This window comes from Callorhinus ursinus, unplaced genomic scaffold (genome assembly GCF_003265705.2).
Source record: "Callorhinus ursinus isolate GAN/ISIS: 27379988/994484 unplaced genomic scaffold, GSC_fseal_2.0 scaffold45, whole genome shotgun sequence".
NCBI classification, from domain to species: Eukaryota; Metazoa; Chordata; class Mammalia; order Carnivora; family Otariidae; genus Callorhinus; species Callorhinus ursinus.
In genome coordinates, this window is record NW_027397107.1 from 4,205,644 (window position 1) to 4,223,979 (window position 18,336).

At 52.6% G+C, this 18,336-nt stretch overlaps 1 protein-coding gene across 3 annotated transcripts in view; it reads left to right on the forward strand.

Moving 5' to 3' along the window:
* Positions 1–18,336, forward strand: part of FSD2 (fibronectin type III and SPRY domain containing 2) — a 42,369-nt gene that overhangs the window by 22,267 nt on the left and 1,766 nt on the right. For all 3 annotated transcript variants that reach the window (XM_025893214.2, XM_025893216.2, XM_025893212.2), the window contains 9 exons: positions 1,247–1,477; positions 2,709–2,731; positions 3,721–3,842; positions 5,935–6,090; positions 8,335–8,469; positions 9,230–9,380; positions 11,514–11,647; positions 13,481–13,613; positions 17,722–17,898. In XM_025893214.2, coding sequence (XP_025748999.1) covers positions 1,247–1,477; positions 2,709–2,731; positions 3,721–3,842; positions 5,935–6,090; positions 8,335–8,469; positions 9,230–9,380; positions 11,514–11,647; positions 13,481–13,613; positions 17,722–17,898 — 1,262 coding nt within the window. The remainder of the gene's footprint in view (positions 1–1,246; positions 1,478–2,708; positions 2,732–3,720; positions 3,843–5,934; positions 6,091–8,334; positions 8,470–9,229; positions 9,381–11,513; positions 11,648–13,480; positions 13,614–17,721; positions 17,899–18,336) is intronic.

Here is an 18,336-nt window from a genome sequence, read left to right on the forward strand (position 1 = left end):
ATCTGTGTCTCATAAGATCAATACACATCATCTGTGCCTGTCAGTAAACATGTCACAGTCCCCAGTGTGATATCAGGTATATAAGACACCACAGTGTTGCCAGCACTCAGCCTCGCCATCCAGATCAGGTGCACCAGGACTGAGGATCAGGAGACTCTCCACCTCTCTTCTCTTCCTGCGAATGCTCTGCTTCTGTTAATAATACAGCCTCGGACTGGGTCCACAGGAGCACCTCATATGAATTAGCTCAGCCGCAGGCCTCTCTCCCATGAAGCTGGAACTTCTTCACCCCCGGTCTTAAGCGGGAGGAGGACTATCGCACTAATCCCCTCTGCAGGGCACAGGGAAGGCATGAACGTAAGGTAGTGGTAGGAGAGAGAAGTGTGCAGCCCCCTGGACAGAACTCCCTACACTCACGTTGGCAGCTCACTGTCAGATCAAAGCCAGTCACCCCCCAGTGAGGGCTCTGAGTTTTCCCTCTCACACCAGCACTGGCACCATTGTGAGCAAGCCTTGTGCTCCTAGAAGATGCTCAGCAAATACTCCGTGAGTCATTCATAAGGGCCTCTTCTTCGGAAGTGTGTCTGGTGTCTACTGAGGCTGGCATCAGTCAGAACCCACAGAGCTCTCTTGGCCTCCACCCCAAGTGAGAGGACCAGTAGTTGACAGGCTGTGCCCCAGGATTAAGTACGGCCGCAAGCCTCCCTCTGCCCTCCTGCGCTTCCTCACCTACTAGGCTGCACCATCTGGCCACAACCCTTCCTCCCCTTCCCCGTCATCGTTCTCTTAGTTGATGTGAGAGTCTGTGCGATCCTGGTGTTCGTGAGATGCGAGTGTCAGGGAGTGGAGGCGAGTGTCGTGAGATGTTGGGGGCTCAGGAGGGAAAGCTAGTGGGCATATCCCAGGGCAAACATCTCCGTGTTAAGGTCCAAGGATGCGGTGGCAGGCTGACTCCTCACCGACCACCTTCCAAGAATGCAGTGGGCACAGTGGAGGTGGGGCATCCTGGGGGGGGCAGGGGGAGGGGTGCAAGATGCTGCCAGGAGAGAGATTATCCTAGGGGTTCTAGCCGCAGACTCCTGGTCCTAGCTCCCGCTGCGCCCACCCCAGCATCCTGGCAAGAGGTAATAAGACCCAGGGGAGATGACTAAAACATCTCTGGGTGGATACATTTCCATGCCCCCAGTGGTTCTATGGCCAACATACCACATCCACTGTGATGGTGCTGAGGTCAACTGTCTTACAGGAGAACTTCGGAAGACAAGAACAAAACTTTGAGTCACATTACAACGAGATCTTGGAAACCCTCGCTCAAAAGTATGAAGAAAAAATACAAGCTCTAGGGGAGAAAAAGAGAGTGAAGTTGGAAGCCTTGTACGGACAGCTGGTCAGCTGTGGGGAAAACCTCGACACCTGTAAGGAACTCATGGAAACCATAGAGGAGATGTGCCATGAGGAGAAGGTTGACTTCATCAAGGTCAGTCATGAGGTGACATGAGATCACGAACCCAAGTGACAGTATGGCTGGGCAGGTTAGGGTGTCCCTCTCTGCCTGGAGGTGTTGCTGTTGACCACTGTGGTCGGCCTCCGTTTGGTTCCTGGATGTTCACGATGGTGAAGAGGTCACCGCACGTCTCTGTTCAGCTTTGCCGTGAGAGGCTGAGCAGACCTGTACACGGCTGACCCCTTCCCTCCACTGTTGCTCAGGACTCCACCAGCCTCAGTTTCTCTCTCTTAGAGACCCGTCCCCTCACCGGGAGCTGAGCAACATCAGTGCTCTGAGAGTTTTCTCGTCACCTCAGGTGGCCCCTTTGAGCCCCAGGGAGGAGGTTGTCTGAGCTAAAAAGGCACCTCCAACTCTCCAGTTACAAGGGCACCAATTTTAAATCTTTATAAACTCAAACATAAAAAAAAAAATCCATTTTTTAATTTCCTTGAAATCCAGTTAAATCTGACCTCAAGGCCCCATTCCGCCGGGCTGTGGGAATTTCGATCTCGGTCAGAGGTGGGGTCTCTTTCTTCACAAGATCCCACAGGAATCTGGGCGGTTGTGGTGTCCGGGATGGGAGGGAGGGGCCCTCAGCCACCAGAGCTTCCCAATTGCCAAATACAGCCTCCACACTGACCCCGGGCCTCCCCACTGACCCCCGGGCCCGTGGCGATCCCTCCAAGCCCAGCAGCACTTCCTTCCTGCCCTACTCCTCTGCGGGGCAAGGGACCTGCACCAGAAGCTGGAAAGCAAGTTGGCAGGCTCCATGAGGGCCCCCAATATGCAGACCTCGTGAACCACTGGTCTCACAGTATCGCTGTATCTCAGAGACGTAATCCCGAATGGGCAGAACGTGGTATGTGCGAAAGCGTTCTCACTGATGTTTCTAATGATGACACCTTAGCAATAGCCAAAACGTCCATTAACAGAGGAATGGCTACATAAACAACGGGGTTCCCCTCCAGTGAACTGTTGTGCAGTCTCAGATTGGCGGAACAGAAGAATATCTATACCGTGGAGCGCTCACGCAGTGCGTCCAGTTCAGGGCCAGAGCGCGGTCCTCGGCGGGGTGGTCTTGTTAGAGTGGGCGGCATGGCTGCTGCCTTTCTTTTTCCTCATTTCCAAGTCTTAAAATGTGTTTGTATCATTATATAGTTCGAAAAAGAAATGTATTTGCAAAATCAGTTTGATATTTTCTCCCTTTCCTCCTCCTCTTTAGGATGCTGTGGCCATGGCTGACAGGTAACACTTTTGTTCTGAAACACGTTTTCTTCTTCTGTTCGTTTTCTGTTCCTCTAATAGACGTAGTTCCCCTTGGGTGTATGGTCCCAGTTTCAGGTTTCGTGTCTGCCCCTAAGATCAAATAGCACTGGCTTTGAATGGAAGATGGGGTCACAAGGACCCGCTAGCACTGACTCTCAGGATCCCAGGGCTGGAAAGGAGTGTGTGGCCAGGCCCAGCCCGCAAGCCTGTGCTTGGGTCTCCTTCGTGAGCCCCTCCTTTCACCAGGAGGGACCAGGATCCAGTGTCCCCAGCATCCCCCAGCTGTGCCAGGACCCAGACTAAGCACCGCAGAAAGTATGCACATCGTGGAGTCAGACAGGAGTTCGAATGCTGCTCCCCCCAGGACCCTGGGCAAGTCCAGCCAGCCTAGGACCCACCTTCCTGATCTGCAGACCAGAACAGTTTTATGGGCATTAAATGAGACAGCATCTGTAAAGCAACATGAATGCTGAAGCTTGATAACATAAGGGTTAAGAGAACAGGTTCTGGCAAAGGACAGCCCTGGTTTCGAATTCTGCCCCTGCCGCTCACAAACCCCTGACTGCCAGGAGGTAGGGACGCCCAGAGCCCCTGTCCGCCCTCAGCAGGTTGAGTGCGCTTGGCCCCATGGAAAAGAAGCCCCCCAGTCTGTACATCTTGGGGCCTGGGGGGGCGTGTGGGGATGGGAGCTTCCAGATCAAAACCTGTGCATGCCCCCCAGCTGACCCCCTTCCCTCCCCTCAAATGCACAGATCAGTCCCACCCTTCCCCATTGGAGACCCCACTGGAGACCCCCTGGGTCAGTCACCAAAGCAGATGGCAGAAGGCAGCCAGGAGCATATTAAAATAAAGAAGTAAAAATTCAGCAAAGAAGCCCCTCTCGTGTATTACTAGTGACCCAGCACAGTAGACACACCCTAAGGAGCATGCCTCTTCATTCTCATTAGCAAATCTTTTTATACCAACAGACTTGGAAGATTCCTGAATACAGAAACAGACGTGGAGATCTCTACACAGCCTGACTTTGAAGACCAGACTCTGGACTTCTCTGACGTGGAGGAGCTCATGGGCTCCATTAACACCATCCCAGGTGCGTATTTCACCTGTGTGCGCACTTCCCACAAAGTTCCAGTTTCCTGAGCTTCGAGTTAGACATTTTTTTAAGTTTTTTATTGTTATGTTAATCAAGAGTTAGACATTTTGATGGCTAAGAAAATCATAAAGATTTAGAAACAAGTATTCTTTCATTCTAATTTCATGTCTCTATGGCTCGTAAGGGGGAGAACAGTGGCTGACCTCCCGCGGGGTAGGTGCCTACCTCACTTTCCAGGGAGCCAACATCAGGCCCCCGGCAGCTTTGAAATACTTTTTGTTTATAGCTTGCCCAGATTCACAAACACCTGTTCACCTGCCTGAGTTACTCCAAGTAAGTAGCCCGAATTTTATTTACTTGACCAGCACAGGGGCTAGGAGATGAGCTTTGAGATCCTGTGGAGCTGGTGAGAATCCCAGGCCTGCCACTTCCTAGCTATGTGACTCTGGACAACTTAACTACCTTCTCTGAGTCTATCCTTGTCTGCAAAATGGATGTAATAATGCCTCCTGGGGATATGGTGACAATCATATGAGGTGATATATGTATAGTATGTCACATGGTACCAGATAGCTCTTAAAAATATTATTGTGATTACTGATTTCTAAGAATAATATTGTAATTCAGCTTTTTTTTTTTTGACTGCTCACCTTCTCTTTCTCACCAATCCCCAACTACATTGTAAAAATGTTGTATATATCATTTTAGGTTTTCCCTTTACGCAGATATTTTGAAATAAGAAGGGAATTATTTTCTTTTGTAACCTGCTTTTTTATCAAAAAAATTATGATTAATATTTTCTTGCACTGATAAGTTCGTCTTTAATATCATTTTAATGAGTATATATCTTGATTTCTTTACTTAATCTTCAGCTGGATTGGATGCTGGGATGTTTCTAGTTTTTCCCCATTAGAAACCACACTGTAATGGACATCCTTAATTATAAATCTTGGAGGCCATTCTTAGACTCATGGCTCGAGGGGTGATTTCACTGAGCTATGATGTCCATCGGATGATCCTTTCCCCTTCTAGGGATGGTGCTGCCCAAATAATCAGGCCCCAGCATTTGGAAAGAAAAGCGCTATCACCCAAGTCAGTGCTTGAGACACATGGACACCTCACCCCGCTGAGTCCAGGTCCTGTGCAGACCACCCCCTCCTGCCCACATCTGCAGCCTCCTGAGCGGGTTTCCAACCCCCAGGCCATCTCTCTTCTCACCGCATCTCCTGCTCTTCTTGCTGTGGGGCTGTTCCTTGCAGGGTATAGCAGGACACCTGCTGTCCCTCCCAGACTTTGTCAGTTGGGGATACGGGGGTCTTTCTCTTCCTCCCCTCCTTTGTCATGTCAGGACCTCCCGGGCCCTGGCCAGAGGGGTTTGGTGGTGCTCCTACCTGGCCTGAGCACTGTCAAAATCGGAAGCTAAGGTTGTTGAACCAAGCCTGGGTTGGAGGGAAGTCCTGGCATGGGAGAAGAATCATGGAGGAAAAACCAGGAGTGTTTCCTAGTTACGTGTGAGTCAGGGGAGTGGGGAGGCAGAAGTATTAACCTACAGAGATTTAACGAATTGACTCAGTAGATGGATTCTAAGGATGGTGGTTCTCAAAAGCACAATGGCACCCAACCCAGTCTTCTCTCATTACAACGAAGACATAGCTGTTGGACGGGTCCCCAAAGAAAGCAGAGTGTCCCTGTTGAAGACTTCTATCCCTCCGTGGCTCACTTCAGGGTTGCGGCCACATCGCTGCGGTCCTGGCTGTCTTGCCTCTTTGGTTGGCGTGGAAGGGGTCAAAGGACCGGTACCTAGGGCAGGTCTGGCAAACCACGCCCCAGCCCGAGTCCTTGTCACGGAGCCGTCTGCCCCACACTTGTGTGGGTTTGTCAGAGCAGGAACGGACATGCTGGTTGTTGCTCGCAGGCTCAAGGTTGGGAGGGTTGGCCTTCCTGACCTTGGCCAGTCTGGGCCGCTGCTTCCACTGCCAAAGCCCGTAGATGGGTCAGGGGACGAGTAGTCCTATGCCCGGGGCCACTCCCATCCCACCTCTACGTAAGGCTCCTCACTTGTTTGTTTTTCTCCCTTTTCCTTGTCCAGCTCCTTCTGCTCCAGTGATAAACCCACAGGCCCCCAACTCTGCCACGGGGTCCTCCGTCCGAGTGTGCTGGAGCCTATATTCTGATGACACCGTGGAGAGCTATCAGCTGTCCTACCGGCCAGTGCAGGACAGCTCGCCTGGGAAGGACCAAGCAGGTGAGGCTCTGCCAAGAACACACTCATGTTCTTCAATGGCTAAGGGCCCTCAGAGGCCAGGGCCCTGCCTTCCTAGTGATCAGAAGGGCGGAGGTGGGATGAATCTGTGCATCCAGCTCCTTGGAGCTGTCGTGATCTAGAAACTGCCCAGAGGAAGGGATGCAGACAGGTGAGCATGGCAGAAAGGGTGAGAAAAGCAGGTTGTCTGGGGAGAGTCACAAGGCCAGGCTAAGGTGTCTGGAGTGTAGATAGAGCTGTCAGGTCAGAGTTGCCCTTGGGATGAGCCCCTGGCTGCACTGTGTGCAGGAAGGGTGGGGACACCCCTCCTTGAGGAGGCCCAGCTGGGCTGTCTGGGTTCAAAGGGGCCTAGCATGTGAAGGGAGGGTAGGCTGGCTCTTCTCAGAGCAACCCTGTGTTGGTAGAGACCAGAAGGGTAGCCCACAGACCCTCATGAGGGCTGAGCAGGGCCTCTGCAACTTGGACAGGCCACTGCTGCTCAGACCCATGTTCCCAGGCTAAGCAAGCTCCTGGGAATGGACCCTAGCCGTGAGGGAAATGGAGCTGGCTGGTGTGGGGCTAGGTCTGGGGTAGCTGCCTCCCCCCACCCCACGTAACAGATAAGCCATTTACCTGTTGAGAAGAGCAGATCAGACAGTAGAGGAGCCCCAGCTGAGCCCCTGGAGGAATCGGGGGACCAAGGCTAGCCAGCAGGGCCTGTCCTGTGTGCATGGAAGCAGAGCAGGGTTGGGGGAGAGGGCCTTGGGGATTTCCACTTTATGGACGCAGAGCCTGAGACCCCGGGAGGAATGAGCTGTCCGTGGGGGTACACTGGGTGATGGCAGAATCAGGGCAAGAGTCAAGTCTGCAGGCTTCCTGCACAGAGCTCTGTTCCTTGTACCAGGCCAGGCAGGTGGAGGGTTCTAGGTGCCGAAAGTGAGGATGGTTTTTCTGACCAGGGACCAGGAAGCAAGGGGATTTTTTAAAAAATTTAAATTCAGTTAATTAACATATAGTGTATTATTAGTTTCAGAGGCAGAATTCAGTGTTTGATCAGTTGCATGTAACACCCAGTGCTCATTCCATCACGGGCCCTCCTTAACGCCCATCCCCCAGTGACCCCATCCCCCCACCCACCTCCCCTCCAGCGACCCTCAGTTTGTTTCATAGAGTTAAGAGTCTCTTATGGTTTGTGTCCATCTCTAATTTTGTCTTATTTTCCCTCCCTGTGACCCTGTTTTGTTTCTTAAATTCCACATAAAAGTGAGATTGTATGATAATTATCTTTCTCTGATTGACTTATTTCACTTAGCATCATACCAGGAAGGGGAATTCTTAAGAAAAGTAAGTTTAAGTGATGCTGAGGGAGGTCAGAATAAGGTGAGCAGATGGTGAGGGTGGTCTGAGCAAAGACTTAAGAGCGCACAGTGGGAGAGGAAGGAGGAAGGCTTCAGAAGGGACGTCTGGGACCAGGAAGCCAGACCTGAGTAAGCCCAGCTCTCGTCGTGAATCCAGTCTGTTGATACCCACTGCATATGCACAGAAGAAGCCAGTGTGTGGGGGCTGTTCCTGGCAATCTGTGAAGATTTTTTAAATGGACCACTTTGTGTTAAAGGAACTGATATCAGAGGCTGGGTTCATGAGTTTTCACTGCCTTCCAAGAGTCTGGGGAGGTTTGGAGGTGTATCAGTTAGCTTTTGCCGTGTAACGATACCCTACCGCACCCTACTCCACACATATATACACAACTTGTCGCTTAAAATGACAAACATTTATTATTTCTTATAATTCTGTGAGTTGGCTAGATATTCTTCTGGTCTGGGCCGGCTAGGGTAGGGCTGGATGGTCTGGGATGGCCTCCCTTACAGATCTGGGGACATGGCTGTGACGGATGGGATGACTTGGATGGCACCTGGTCTCATTGTCCAGGAGGCTGGGTCAGGCTTGTTCACACGGAAACAGATGTGTTCCCAGCAGCAAGAAGACAGGCCTCTGTGCGCCGGCATTTCCCGAGCCTCTGACAGCATCTTGCTTGCTGCTCTCCCATTGGCCACGGCAAGTCCCACGGCTGAGCCCATCAAGGGATGGCAGGAAAAACCGAACCACATTGCAGAGGAGTGCCCCTACAGGGATGGGAGGAATCTGAGGCCGGTTTTGTAATCCACTACAGGGAGATTCAGCACAACTAATTTGGAGCTACTTGGCCTATTTTTAGGATTGAATTCTTGTCTTTTTTTTTTTTTTCAGAGTTTACAATGACTGTCAAAGAAACCTACTGCTCAGTGACAAATCTTGTGCCAAATACCCAGTATGAATTTTGGGTCACAGCTCAGAACAGGGCTGGCACCAGCCCCGCCAGTGAGCGTGCAGTGTACATGACAGGTAATGGGGCCCACTTGTGTCTGGAGCAGGACCTTCACCCCAGGGGATGCAGGAGTCACGGCTTTCTAGATGTGGCAGGACCGTCAATTTCATTTGGCAGGGCAGGAAAAGCTGTATATTCTTCTTTCACTGAATGCACTAAATCTGAATTCCTAGAAAGGAAGGGACATTTGCTCAGAGTTGGTCTCAGAATACCAAAAAGCCTGCTCACAATCACAGTGCTGTAGCACTTTTCAACCCCCTTCTGCTCCGGGAACGTGGGAAAGGGATGCCCCGTGTCTTGGTCCATCTGGGTGGCCGTAACAGAACAGCCCAGACCGAGGGAATCATAAACGACAGACGTTTATTGCTCATGGTTGTGGAGCCTGGAGGGTCCAAGATCACAGTGCCAGTATATTCAGTGTCTGGTGAGAAGCCTTCCTGGTTCAGCATGCCGGGCTCTGTTCCGGCTGAGTCCTCACACAGCACAAAGGGGCTAGAGAGCTCTTTGGGTTCTCTTTTATAAGAGACATCCTCCTTCTCATCTCCCAGAGACCCCACAGACCATCACATTGGGGAATAGGTTTCAACACATGAATTCGGCCGGGGGGAGGGTTGTCGGGGGAACACAGGTACTCCATCTGTTGCACCTGGTTTGCTTTTTCTTGCACCAAATCTCTTTTGTGCAAGGACAGTGCTTGTGCTTTCTGGCCAGGCTCCGGGCACACTGGCTGGGTGTGAGCAGGATGACTGCTCATCTCTCCCTTTGTCCTGCACCCAGCGCCTTCCCCTCCCATCATAAAAAGCAAAGAGTTACGGAGCTGCGAAGAGGCTGCGCTCATCTGCTGGGAGTCTGGAAACCTGAATCCCGTGGACTCGTACACGGTGGAGCTGACCCAGGCGGAAACACCTGAAGCATCGGGCGTAACCGAGTGAGTCCCGGGGCTGTTTGCTGGGCACAAGAGGCCTTGATGCCTGACGCAGTGACACAGCTCAGGAAATGCATGGGGTCCGGAGGGAAAGTCAGAGTTGGGGACACATGGGAACCTTAATTTGGGGCTACTTTGTTTTCATGAGAAGTTGCTGGAATGGTATTACTGAAAGCGCATGATGAGTGAATAAATGGTTTAAACCTCGCGTTGGCTTTCTCAGCCCGACAACGGTTTACCGTTCATTCATTCAGCAAGTATTGCGGGCCTCGATGGTGCCGAGTCCTGTGCCTAGGCTCTGGGAGACTAGACAGAAAAATTTCCTCCCCTACGGAGCTGACTGGCAAGTGGGGGCAAACAGAAAACAAGAAAACAAACGCATAAGGTGCTGGAGGAACTGAGAGACCCACCCGGCTGGAATGGAAAGGGGAGGGAGAGCATCTTGAGGCAAAACAAAAGAGGTTAGAGCCCCACCCACAAAGAACTTTGTGTCCGCGGTGGGAGGCTGCCTGGAGGCTCACGCCCACGCTTGGCTGGCCGAGCTGAAGGTGTTCACAAGTGCATGAGGCTGGGGTCAGCTGCCCCAAGGGCCCGCGGGTCCCACGAGTGTGTAGCTGTGTGCAGTGGAGGACACATGGGTACACCTCTGGTCTACAACTAGGCAGTCCCAGAGTTTACAGAAGAGGGATGAACCAGCCAGGCAGCCCAGGACAGCCAGCACGTCCAGGGGATGCCCAGCTGTGGAGCACAGAGTGCATCCATCTGGCTCTGGAGAAATGGAAGAGGCAGGGGCTGGTGTCAACTCTTAGGGAAGACGGGTTCCTCTCTGCTGAATGCCGGGGTGGAGCCTGGCCATCTGTCCCACACACCCTCTGTTCAGGTAAAATCCATGTGTCCACAGCCATATCAGGGCTGACCTTGGTTATTCTAGAAATACTCAGGAGTGGGGCTGGGGTGGTCTGATGGCTCTGGCCACCTGAATGATCCAGATTTCCTTTGCAACTTGTGCTGATACCTTAGGAGCACCTGACATCTAGCACCAGCCCACAACGATGGGTGGTCGGTGACCTGGGTGATCTGGGGTAGCACCCGCTCTCCTAGTACCAGTCTAATCATCTTGAAGAAAAGACAAAATCCCTCACACACTAGTCCTTTCCTGCTAGCTCATCCCATACCAGCTTCTCTTCCCTGTCTGGCTCCAGCCACACTGTTACATTTAGTTCTCCTACTTCCCGCCACATGCCTGTTCTACGGAGGAGACTCCTGCCCCGTTTCGTCCAGTGACTTCCAAGTCATTCTTCAGAGCTCAGCTCAAAAGTCCCCTCTGCAGCATCAGGCATTCTGTAGTACATCGTCACCATGTCATGGTCACCACCTCACATTTCCTCCAGTGGTGGCTTGAGGAGTGCCTCGCTACCCATCCAGACTGTGAGCTCTGTGAGGCCAGGGACTACATTAGTTTTCCCCAGAGCCTCCGTCTACAGTGCCCGGAACCTAAGGTGCCTGGTTAATATTTATTGAAGGATGTGGGAATGTGCCTCTCTGCAGCCTTCAGGACGACCTGGACACCCAGGCCTCATCAGGTGAGGGTGTGGTATCCGGAAGCGGGCATCACCCCGAAGGCTTCTCTTTTCCCCTGGGCTGAAATGGGTTCTAGCAGTTGCAGGACTAGATAATGGCAGTTATGAGCCTGTATTCGTGTCCAGTAGAATTTAAATAAATTGGGTTTTTCCCAGGCGGCTTCTGTTTGTCCATCAACACAGATGGAGGCCTGCTAGGGGCCCAGCGCTGGGCTCAGGTAGGTGGTCCTCAGTCCCGGTCAGCCAGCGGCGGGCGCACCGCATCCCACTGCATGTGTACCTCCACTGACACAGCATTAGATGCCAGGCGTGGGGCTAGGTGCCCAGGCCCCCAGGGTGGGGACCCCGGAGGGAAGAGGGCCACCTACACCAGGAGTCACAAAGGAACGAGGAATGTGGACTGTGGGAGGACACGCTCCTGGCTGTGCCGCTGTTGGTCGGAGGATGGGGGTGCGAGGCTGGGTTTAAATTCCCAGCTTTGAAGGGGAGGCCTGGTGCCAGGGCCTGGCCGCCCGGCCCCACCGCGCGGTGACTGCCGCTCTGCGTCTTTGTGCAGGTCGGTTGTGGGCATCCCATCCTGTGAGTGCCTGGTGCAGCTGCAGCCCAGGCAGACCTACGCAATCTACGTACGAGCCCTCAACGTGGGGGGCCCCAGTGCAAGGAGCGAGCCCGTGACAGTGCACACCACAGGTAAGTGCCCGGGCCACACACTCCCAGAGACCTAAGGGAGCCGCCCTGTGGCTGACCAGAGCTGCATGACTTCGCTGGAAAATATGGCAAGTCAGGCCAGGAAGGTGTTCGGGGATGTCAAGGCCCTGGGGTCCCATTTTATAGACAGGGGACTGGAGGCCCAAGTCATAGAGCAGTTTGGTGGCGACCCAGGGGTCTTTCTCCATGCCCTCAGGTCGGCTAGAGGCTTGTCACCCCGGACCTGGGTGGCCCAGACACTTCATCACTCACACAGGCCACACACCACCCTTGGGATGGCATCGTTATTCCCAGCAGGGGCTTTTGGCCTTGGCGGGTCTCCTGTTTCTGCTGTCAGCCCCAGAATCTCCCACCCACCCACAGACCCAGCTTGGACCTGGCTGCTCAGCCTCTTCCTAGGCCCTGTCTGGCCCTGGTGGGTGCCGCACCCCCAAGCCCAGCCCCAGCCCCTTCTCACTTGCTGTCCTCCTGTCACACAAGCCCAGATCTTGGGCATGCAGAGACATCGCTAGCAACACCCCCCAGCTCTGCTCTCCCAGCACTGCTTAGCTGCGGGCTCTGAGCTTCGTCGCCGTGCCCTGGGGTCCAGCGGCTCTTCGACCCCTCACAGAGCCGGTCCCGCGCAGGCTGGCCGACGGGAAGCAGAAGCAGGGAGCCGGAGCCCGGGCTCTGACTGGGGTCGTTGCCTGAGGGACGTTGTGTCATTCTGCCCTCCTTTCCAACACCAGGAGAGCTGTGTGATTAATTCTCACCCTGTTGCTTCCACACAGATGGGGAAAACCAGCTGAGGGGCCACGGAAAGCCCCAGAGCTGGTGCGGGCTCGTGCTGGGATTAGGACTCAGGGTTTTCTGTTCTGTTGGCCCGGGGCCTGCCTTTACTTGGCTGGTCCTCCTCGTTTTCTGTGCCGACCTGGTGTTTTGAAATGTCAGATTCAGGCTGTTTCAATGAAAGAGAACAGAGCAAAAGGTACAGCCAGCCCTTGATTATTCAGTCATTTCTTAGTTTGTTCATATACATTTTTTTAAGAGTGTATTTATGAAAGGGGCACCTGGGTGACTCAGTTGGTTAAGCATCAGACTCTTGATCTCAGCTCAGGTGTTGAGCTGAGGGTCCTGAGCGGAGATGGTGCTGCCCGAACCCAGGTTTGAGATGAAGAGAACAGGATAGGAACTTGAGCAAAACAGAACTTGGCTATAAGACACAGAAGTGGAGAATGAGTCATTGTGCTTTCAAATGACGGATTTTTTTTTTTTTTACTAAATAATTTGTTCTTCAATCTATTCCGTACCACTCTGTGATGAGCTTTGTTTTAACCATGATTTGGGGAGGGCTGTCATCTCCTTCCCTCTCCCCCACGGCCCTAAATGAAATGTTAAATTTCACTTCCCTTTGTCAGATGGATCAGTAAGAATCTCCTCAATTCCTGCTTCCCCTGGCAGGTGGGTTAGAGGTTCCTGTCCCCGTGCCGGCGTTTACAGCCTCCCGGTTCAGAGAGCAAAGCCTCTGGAATCAGAAGGGCTTGGGGGTTCAGATTTGAGTTCTGTCATTTGTCAGTTGTTTTTTTTTTTTTTAACCACCCGTGCCTCAGTGTTCTCCGCTACAAGGGAAAATAATAACCGCTGTTTCTAAGGGTAGTTGGTGAAGACTGAACGAGCGAAGACTTGCAAACCGCTCCTGGGAGCTAGGCACAGGGACCCTGGTGCGGGGTAACTGCCCCCCACCCCCGTCGTTACGAACAGGAGGGGCAGGACCCCACGAGGCCCAGGCTGCCGAGAGGAGGGGGCAGCAGTGATGGGCTATTTCCACCTTCGCAGGCAGCTGCTTTCCCCTGAACCAGCACACCTGCCCTCCCTGGCTGACCATTTCTGAAGACGGGTTTACGGTCATGCGAAGCGAAAGGAAAACCCCCGCGAAGGAGCCGCTCCCTGGCAACACCCAGTTTACCAGGTACTTTTTATCAGCCTCTCACTGGAACATTCTGTGAACCTCCCTAATGCTCGCTGTTGTGCAGGTGAAAGTGGGTGATGACAGATGCCGTCTTGAAGAGGGAAAGAGGTCCCAGAAATGGATGAGAGCCGAGGGGCCTGGTGGGGAAGGGAGGCTGGGGAGGTGGAGGGAAAGGGTCTGGCTGGTGCGGGCTGAAGACACCTGTGGCCGCGGAGGTCGGGTCCCAGGCAGGAGGAGTCGGACCACGAAGCCAGGCCGGGGGTCACGCCAGCAGGCAGCAGGAGAGCTGGACGGAGGCGTCCCGGGGCTGGACCCTGCACCCCCTCTCCTGCACCGCGAAACCTTATTTTAAAAACTCCTGATGAAAACCCACAATGGAGCCTGAGACAGAGTCGGCGGGGAAGATGGGGATTGCGTCAGTGCCTGAGCTGAGGGGGGGGTCCCCCAAAGGTGGGCGCCGTCTGTCTACCTCTGTTGCTGTTTCCAGACCTTGGCGCTCCATTCACGTTGAAACCATTTCTTTATGCCTTCCTTCTTTCCCAATACTTAAAGCAGACTTGAACTCAGGAGCAAATACGCACTACTGAAACAGAAAAGTCAAAGCAATGGGAGAGAAAGAACAGATAGGTTACGTTTTAGAGCTAATTCCATTTCCAAGATTACACTGAAGGGTGGCTCTCAGCTTCCCGGCAGTCAGGAAAAGAAGAGGTGGTGGTGGGTTGGATTTAGAGTCGGGAGGATCTTCTAAGGAGGAAGAGGGGCTCTCCTATGGGGGCCGCAAGGGCCACTGACACAAACAGTATCCAGCCTCCCTGCTGGGGTCCTCAGCTCTCCCGGGGCTGGCTCCTCCTCTGATGTTGGCTCCCTGCTGGCGTATCTACTGTGTGTGTATTAAGCACCTACTATATGTGTTAGCATGCACAGGGTACAATGGAGAAATGACTTTATCCTTGCCTACCTCTGCCCGGGCAGCCCAGGGTTGGGGGGCATGGAGAGGGGTAGGAAGTGATAAAGGTCTTACTTGTGTTTTAAAAAAAAATCCAACGGAGTAGATTTTAAAGATCGTATTGGCTTTATTCACTGATGTACGAACTGGGCAGGAGCTCCAGGGAACTGTAGAAGATGAAAGACTTCCATGGGCGGAGTGAGCAGGAGCAAGGACGTTACAGTAGGCAGCAGGTGGTTGTGACAGGCTAAATTCCTTCAGGGGACAGCGGGGTCTCTCAAGCACGTCACCTCACTAGTGCTCATCAGGCGATGACTGGTTGACCAGTTTAAGATTCCAGATCTGAGAGAACTGTCACTGTAACTGGGTTGTTTCGGTTTGGTGACATGGGGCTTAGCATGATGGACTCCATTTTGGGCCTGTTGTCCTGTTTTCAACCCGTTTGGTACCTGGCTGGTACCAGTGTGATGTGTCTCTCTCGGGCAGTTCCCAGGTAGGCCTCTCCCCGTGGCGGCCCCTCCCAACCCACCAACCCCAGCACCCAGTTATACAGCTCGAGGTCTGCCGAGGTCTCCTGGGCCCTCCCAGGAAGTTCTCTTGGACAGGATCCTCTCAAGAACAAAACGAAGACAGCTTTCATGCAGTGGATTCCATTCACGCCAGGTCCCCTGAACGCACCCACCTCTGACCAGGCCGGTGCTCCTTCACTCTGTGTGAACCACAGGAAAGCTCCCTGCCGGCAGACAGAGCCTCAAGCATCTCCACCAACAGCCCTTTGGTGTTGCACTCAAAGTTGCAAAACAGTTTTTGGCCACTGAGTCCTGCATAGGTGGTCTAGCACCTCACCTGGAAATACGGGAGAGCTCCCCATCTAGTGTTCTGTTCGTGGCTTTTGGGGGCCCAGCCAAGCTGAGTTAGTCCCCATTTCAGTATCGTTACCAGTCTATCTGTTGCCCTGTGAAAACACCATACTGGGTGCTGGGGGTAAGAGACACAGATACTGTCCCTGCCCCACCTGACTCAGACTGGCAAGTCGGGGAGATGCAGATGTCAAAGACACACCTATGAAATAAGTTTTTAGAAGTATGGACAAGCATTGTAGGAGCCCCAAGGAGGAAGGCTTCCCGCAGGGGCAAGGGCTGGAAGGATAAATGGGAATCCTCCAGGCCGACGGCAGATTGAGTGCCTTCGGCCTGTACAAACAGCAAAAGCCAGAGAAGCCGTCTGTTTGGAGAACCACGAGCAGTTGTGTGTATCAGGGGTGTAGGGTCCGTAACGGGAGGAGGCAGGAGATGAGGCAGGAGATGGACTCATTCTAGTGCAAAACAGGTTTGGATCTTACCCTTCCGTTGTGGAGAATTTAAGTAGGGTAAGGGACAGGGTCAGATTTACATTCCAAAAGGATCACACTGGCCAAGAAGTGTGAGCTAGGGAAGTGTGTGTGTTGTCGGGGGGCCGGGGGGGTGACAAGGAGACCAGAGGAGAGCGGCCAACTGGTTAAGGGGCGGGCAGGGGCAGGACGGGTCAGGGGCTGTAATTCTATGGAGTGCTGATCAAGTGCCAGACACGTTCCAAGCGCTTTACGTGGATGATCTCATCGAATCATCACAACAGCCTGTGAGGGCCAAACCATCATCAGTCCAATTTGACAAATGAGAAAATTGAGGCACCAGAGAAGTAAAGGAATTTGCCCACCAGCACACTGCTCGTAAGGGTTCGGGTCAGGGTTCAACTGGAAGCTGAGCTTGTAACCACCACATTACTCCTGTCTTAGTTTGCTGCCTTGGGTTATTAGGTAGATAGTTAAGTCTGTTAATGGAAATGGAGAGAAAATGAGGGGTAAATACCCCTCCCCACCCCAAGCAAAACACAGTTTGGTCCGCGGGAGAGGTAGGAAGGTGTAAGTTCTGTTTGGGACATTCTGAGTGAGAGACAGCAGGTGGGTGGGCATGTGGGTCTGGAGCTTGGAGTAGAGATGGCTTCGTTTTACAGAGAAGGAGTGACTTCATGTGCAGTCTGCTTCCCAAAGCTTTGCGTGGCCTTCAGAACTCGGGGTGTGAGAACGTGAGGGTGATCTGGCTGTGACATCTGTCACCCCATGGATCGCCAGGGTTGATGTGGCTGATCTGGCTGGCTAGGCAGCGGTCCCCTTCCTCCCTCACCGCTCCATGCACGTCCCTCCTAAAGCTGCACACTGGGTCCAAGAGGACGACCTTCCTGGATAGAGGAGGACCGTTCTTAGGTCAAGGGTATAGGAGTAGCTGCGCTCCCCTCTAGAACCTCCAAACAAGCTCTGAAGGTCCATTTGTAGGAGAACATATGTAGTCAAGCTTCCAAGACTCCAGACATATCCAAAGGAGGCCCTGCATGTGGCCGTCTGCCTTTAAACAAAGAAATAAACACATAAATAAATAAATGAGAACTTGGGGTTTGAGAGTAGAGATCATGTGTTAATGACAGCTAAACAAATCTGCCTAGGGATTTGGGGAGCCACCTTGAATTTGGCTAATGTAGGAATTTCCTGCCAGAGGTAGAATATTCATTTTGGAGATATTGATGTGGTCCAATTTCCAACGAGAACCTTTCTCTGGAGAATGCTGCATTGTTGTAAAACAAAACGTTAACTCTGACCTTTGTAAGTGTAATTGTTCCTGGTGGCATCTTGGAGGTAGAGTCTGATCATCTGTGAGGAATTTGCTCTTCGCTCTTCTTGGGTCTGCGCCAGTGATGCGACTCCCCGGCTGCTGCTTGTGGGCCGCCCCATGGTGGGCATCACCTCGAAGGCCCTCGAGCTGGTTCGGAACCTCGAGCACAGGGTTCTCCCGATGATGCTGAGTCCCGTGAGGTTTCAGTCCCTTTCTTTTTTTTTTTTTTTTTTTAATCGACAAGTGAACCAAACCTTTGTTACTCAAAAGGCCGATCATTTAAAAACGCAAACGGAGCCTTTTCTACCAGCAGGGTAACAATTCTCTTGTGATTTCAGCATCGGTCAGGCGGGCTTTGTGAGCCGAGGGCTGCCGCTTCATGAGGGAGGCGGTCGGAAGCCCTCCCTCCATATTTATCGGCCCCCTGCTGACCAGCCCCAACAGCTGGTGTCACTCAGTGTCACAGCCAGGCTGGCGTCACCCCCAAATCACACGTGCTCCCTCTTTCTAAACCCAGGTGTGTTGCCGTCATGGGGAACCTAATTCCAATCCGAGGGCGCCACTACTGGGAGGTGGAGGTGGACGAGCGTGCCGACTATATGGTGGGTGTGGCCTTTGAAGATGTCCCTAAACAGGAGGACCTGGGAGCAAACTGCCTATCTTGGTGCATGAGGCACAGATTTGCATCATCGAGGTAAAGTAACATCCAGACAGCCAGCGTTAAAATTTGCTTTGAAAGAAGAGATCAGGAGGTTTCGCTAGCAATAATTAAGGCCTACAGTATGTCTTAGGAAGTATTTTAGGGTATTTCAGGGCTCTTTTCTAGCCCTTTTCCCTAAAGTCCAGATGAGGAGAAACAGCAGCTTTGGGATAAAAATAGCTAAACTTCACAAAGAGCTTGTTCTGCACCAAGCACTGTTCCACACTCTTAGATGAACTATCCCACTTACTCCTCACAATTCTATTATACCATTTTAAAAATAAGAAAGCTATGCCTCACAGCAGTTGGATAATCCATCCAACATGGGTTTTTAGAGCTTGGAATCAAATCCAGGCAGTCTGGCTCCAAAGACTGCATTCTTCACCACTAAGTGATTGGTTTTTCGTGTTCAGCTTGTGTTATTCAATGGAT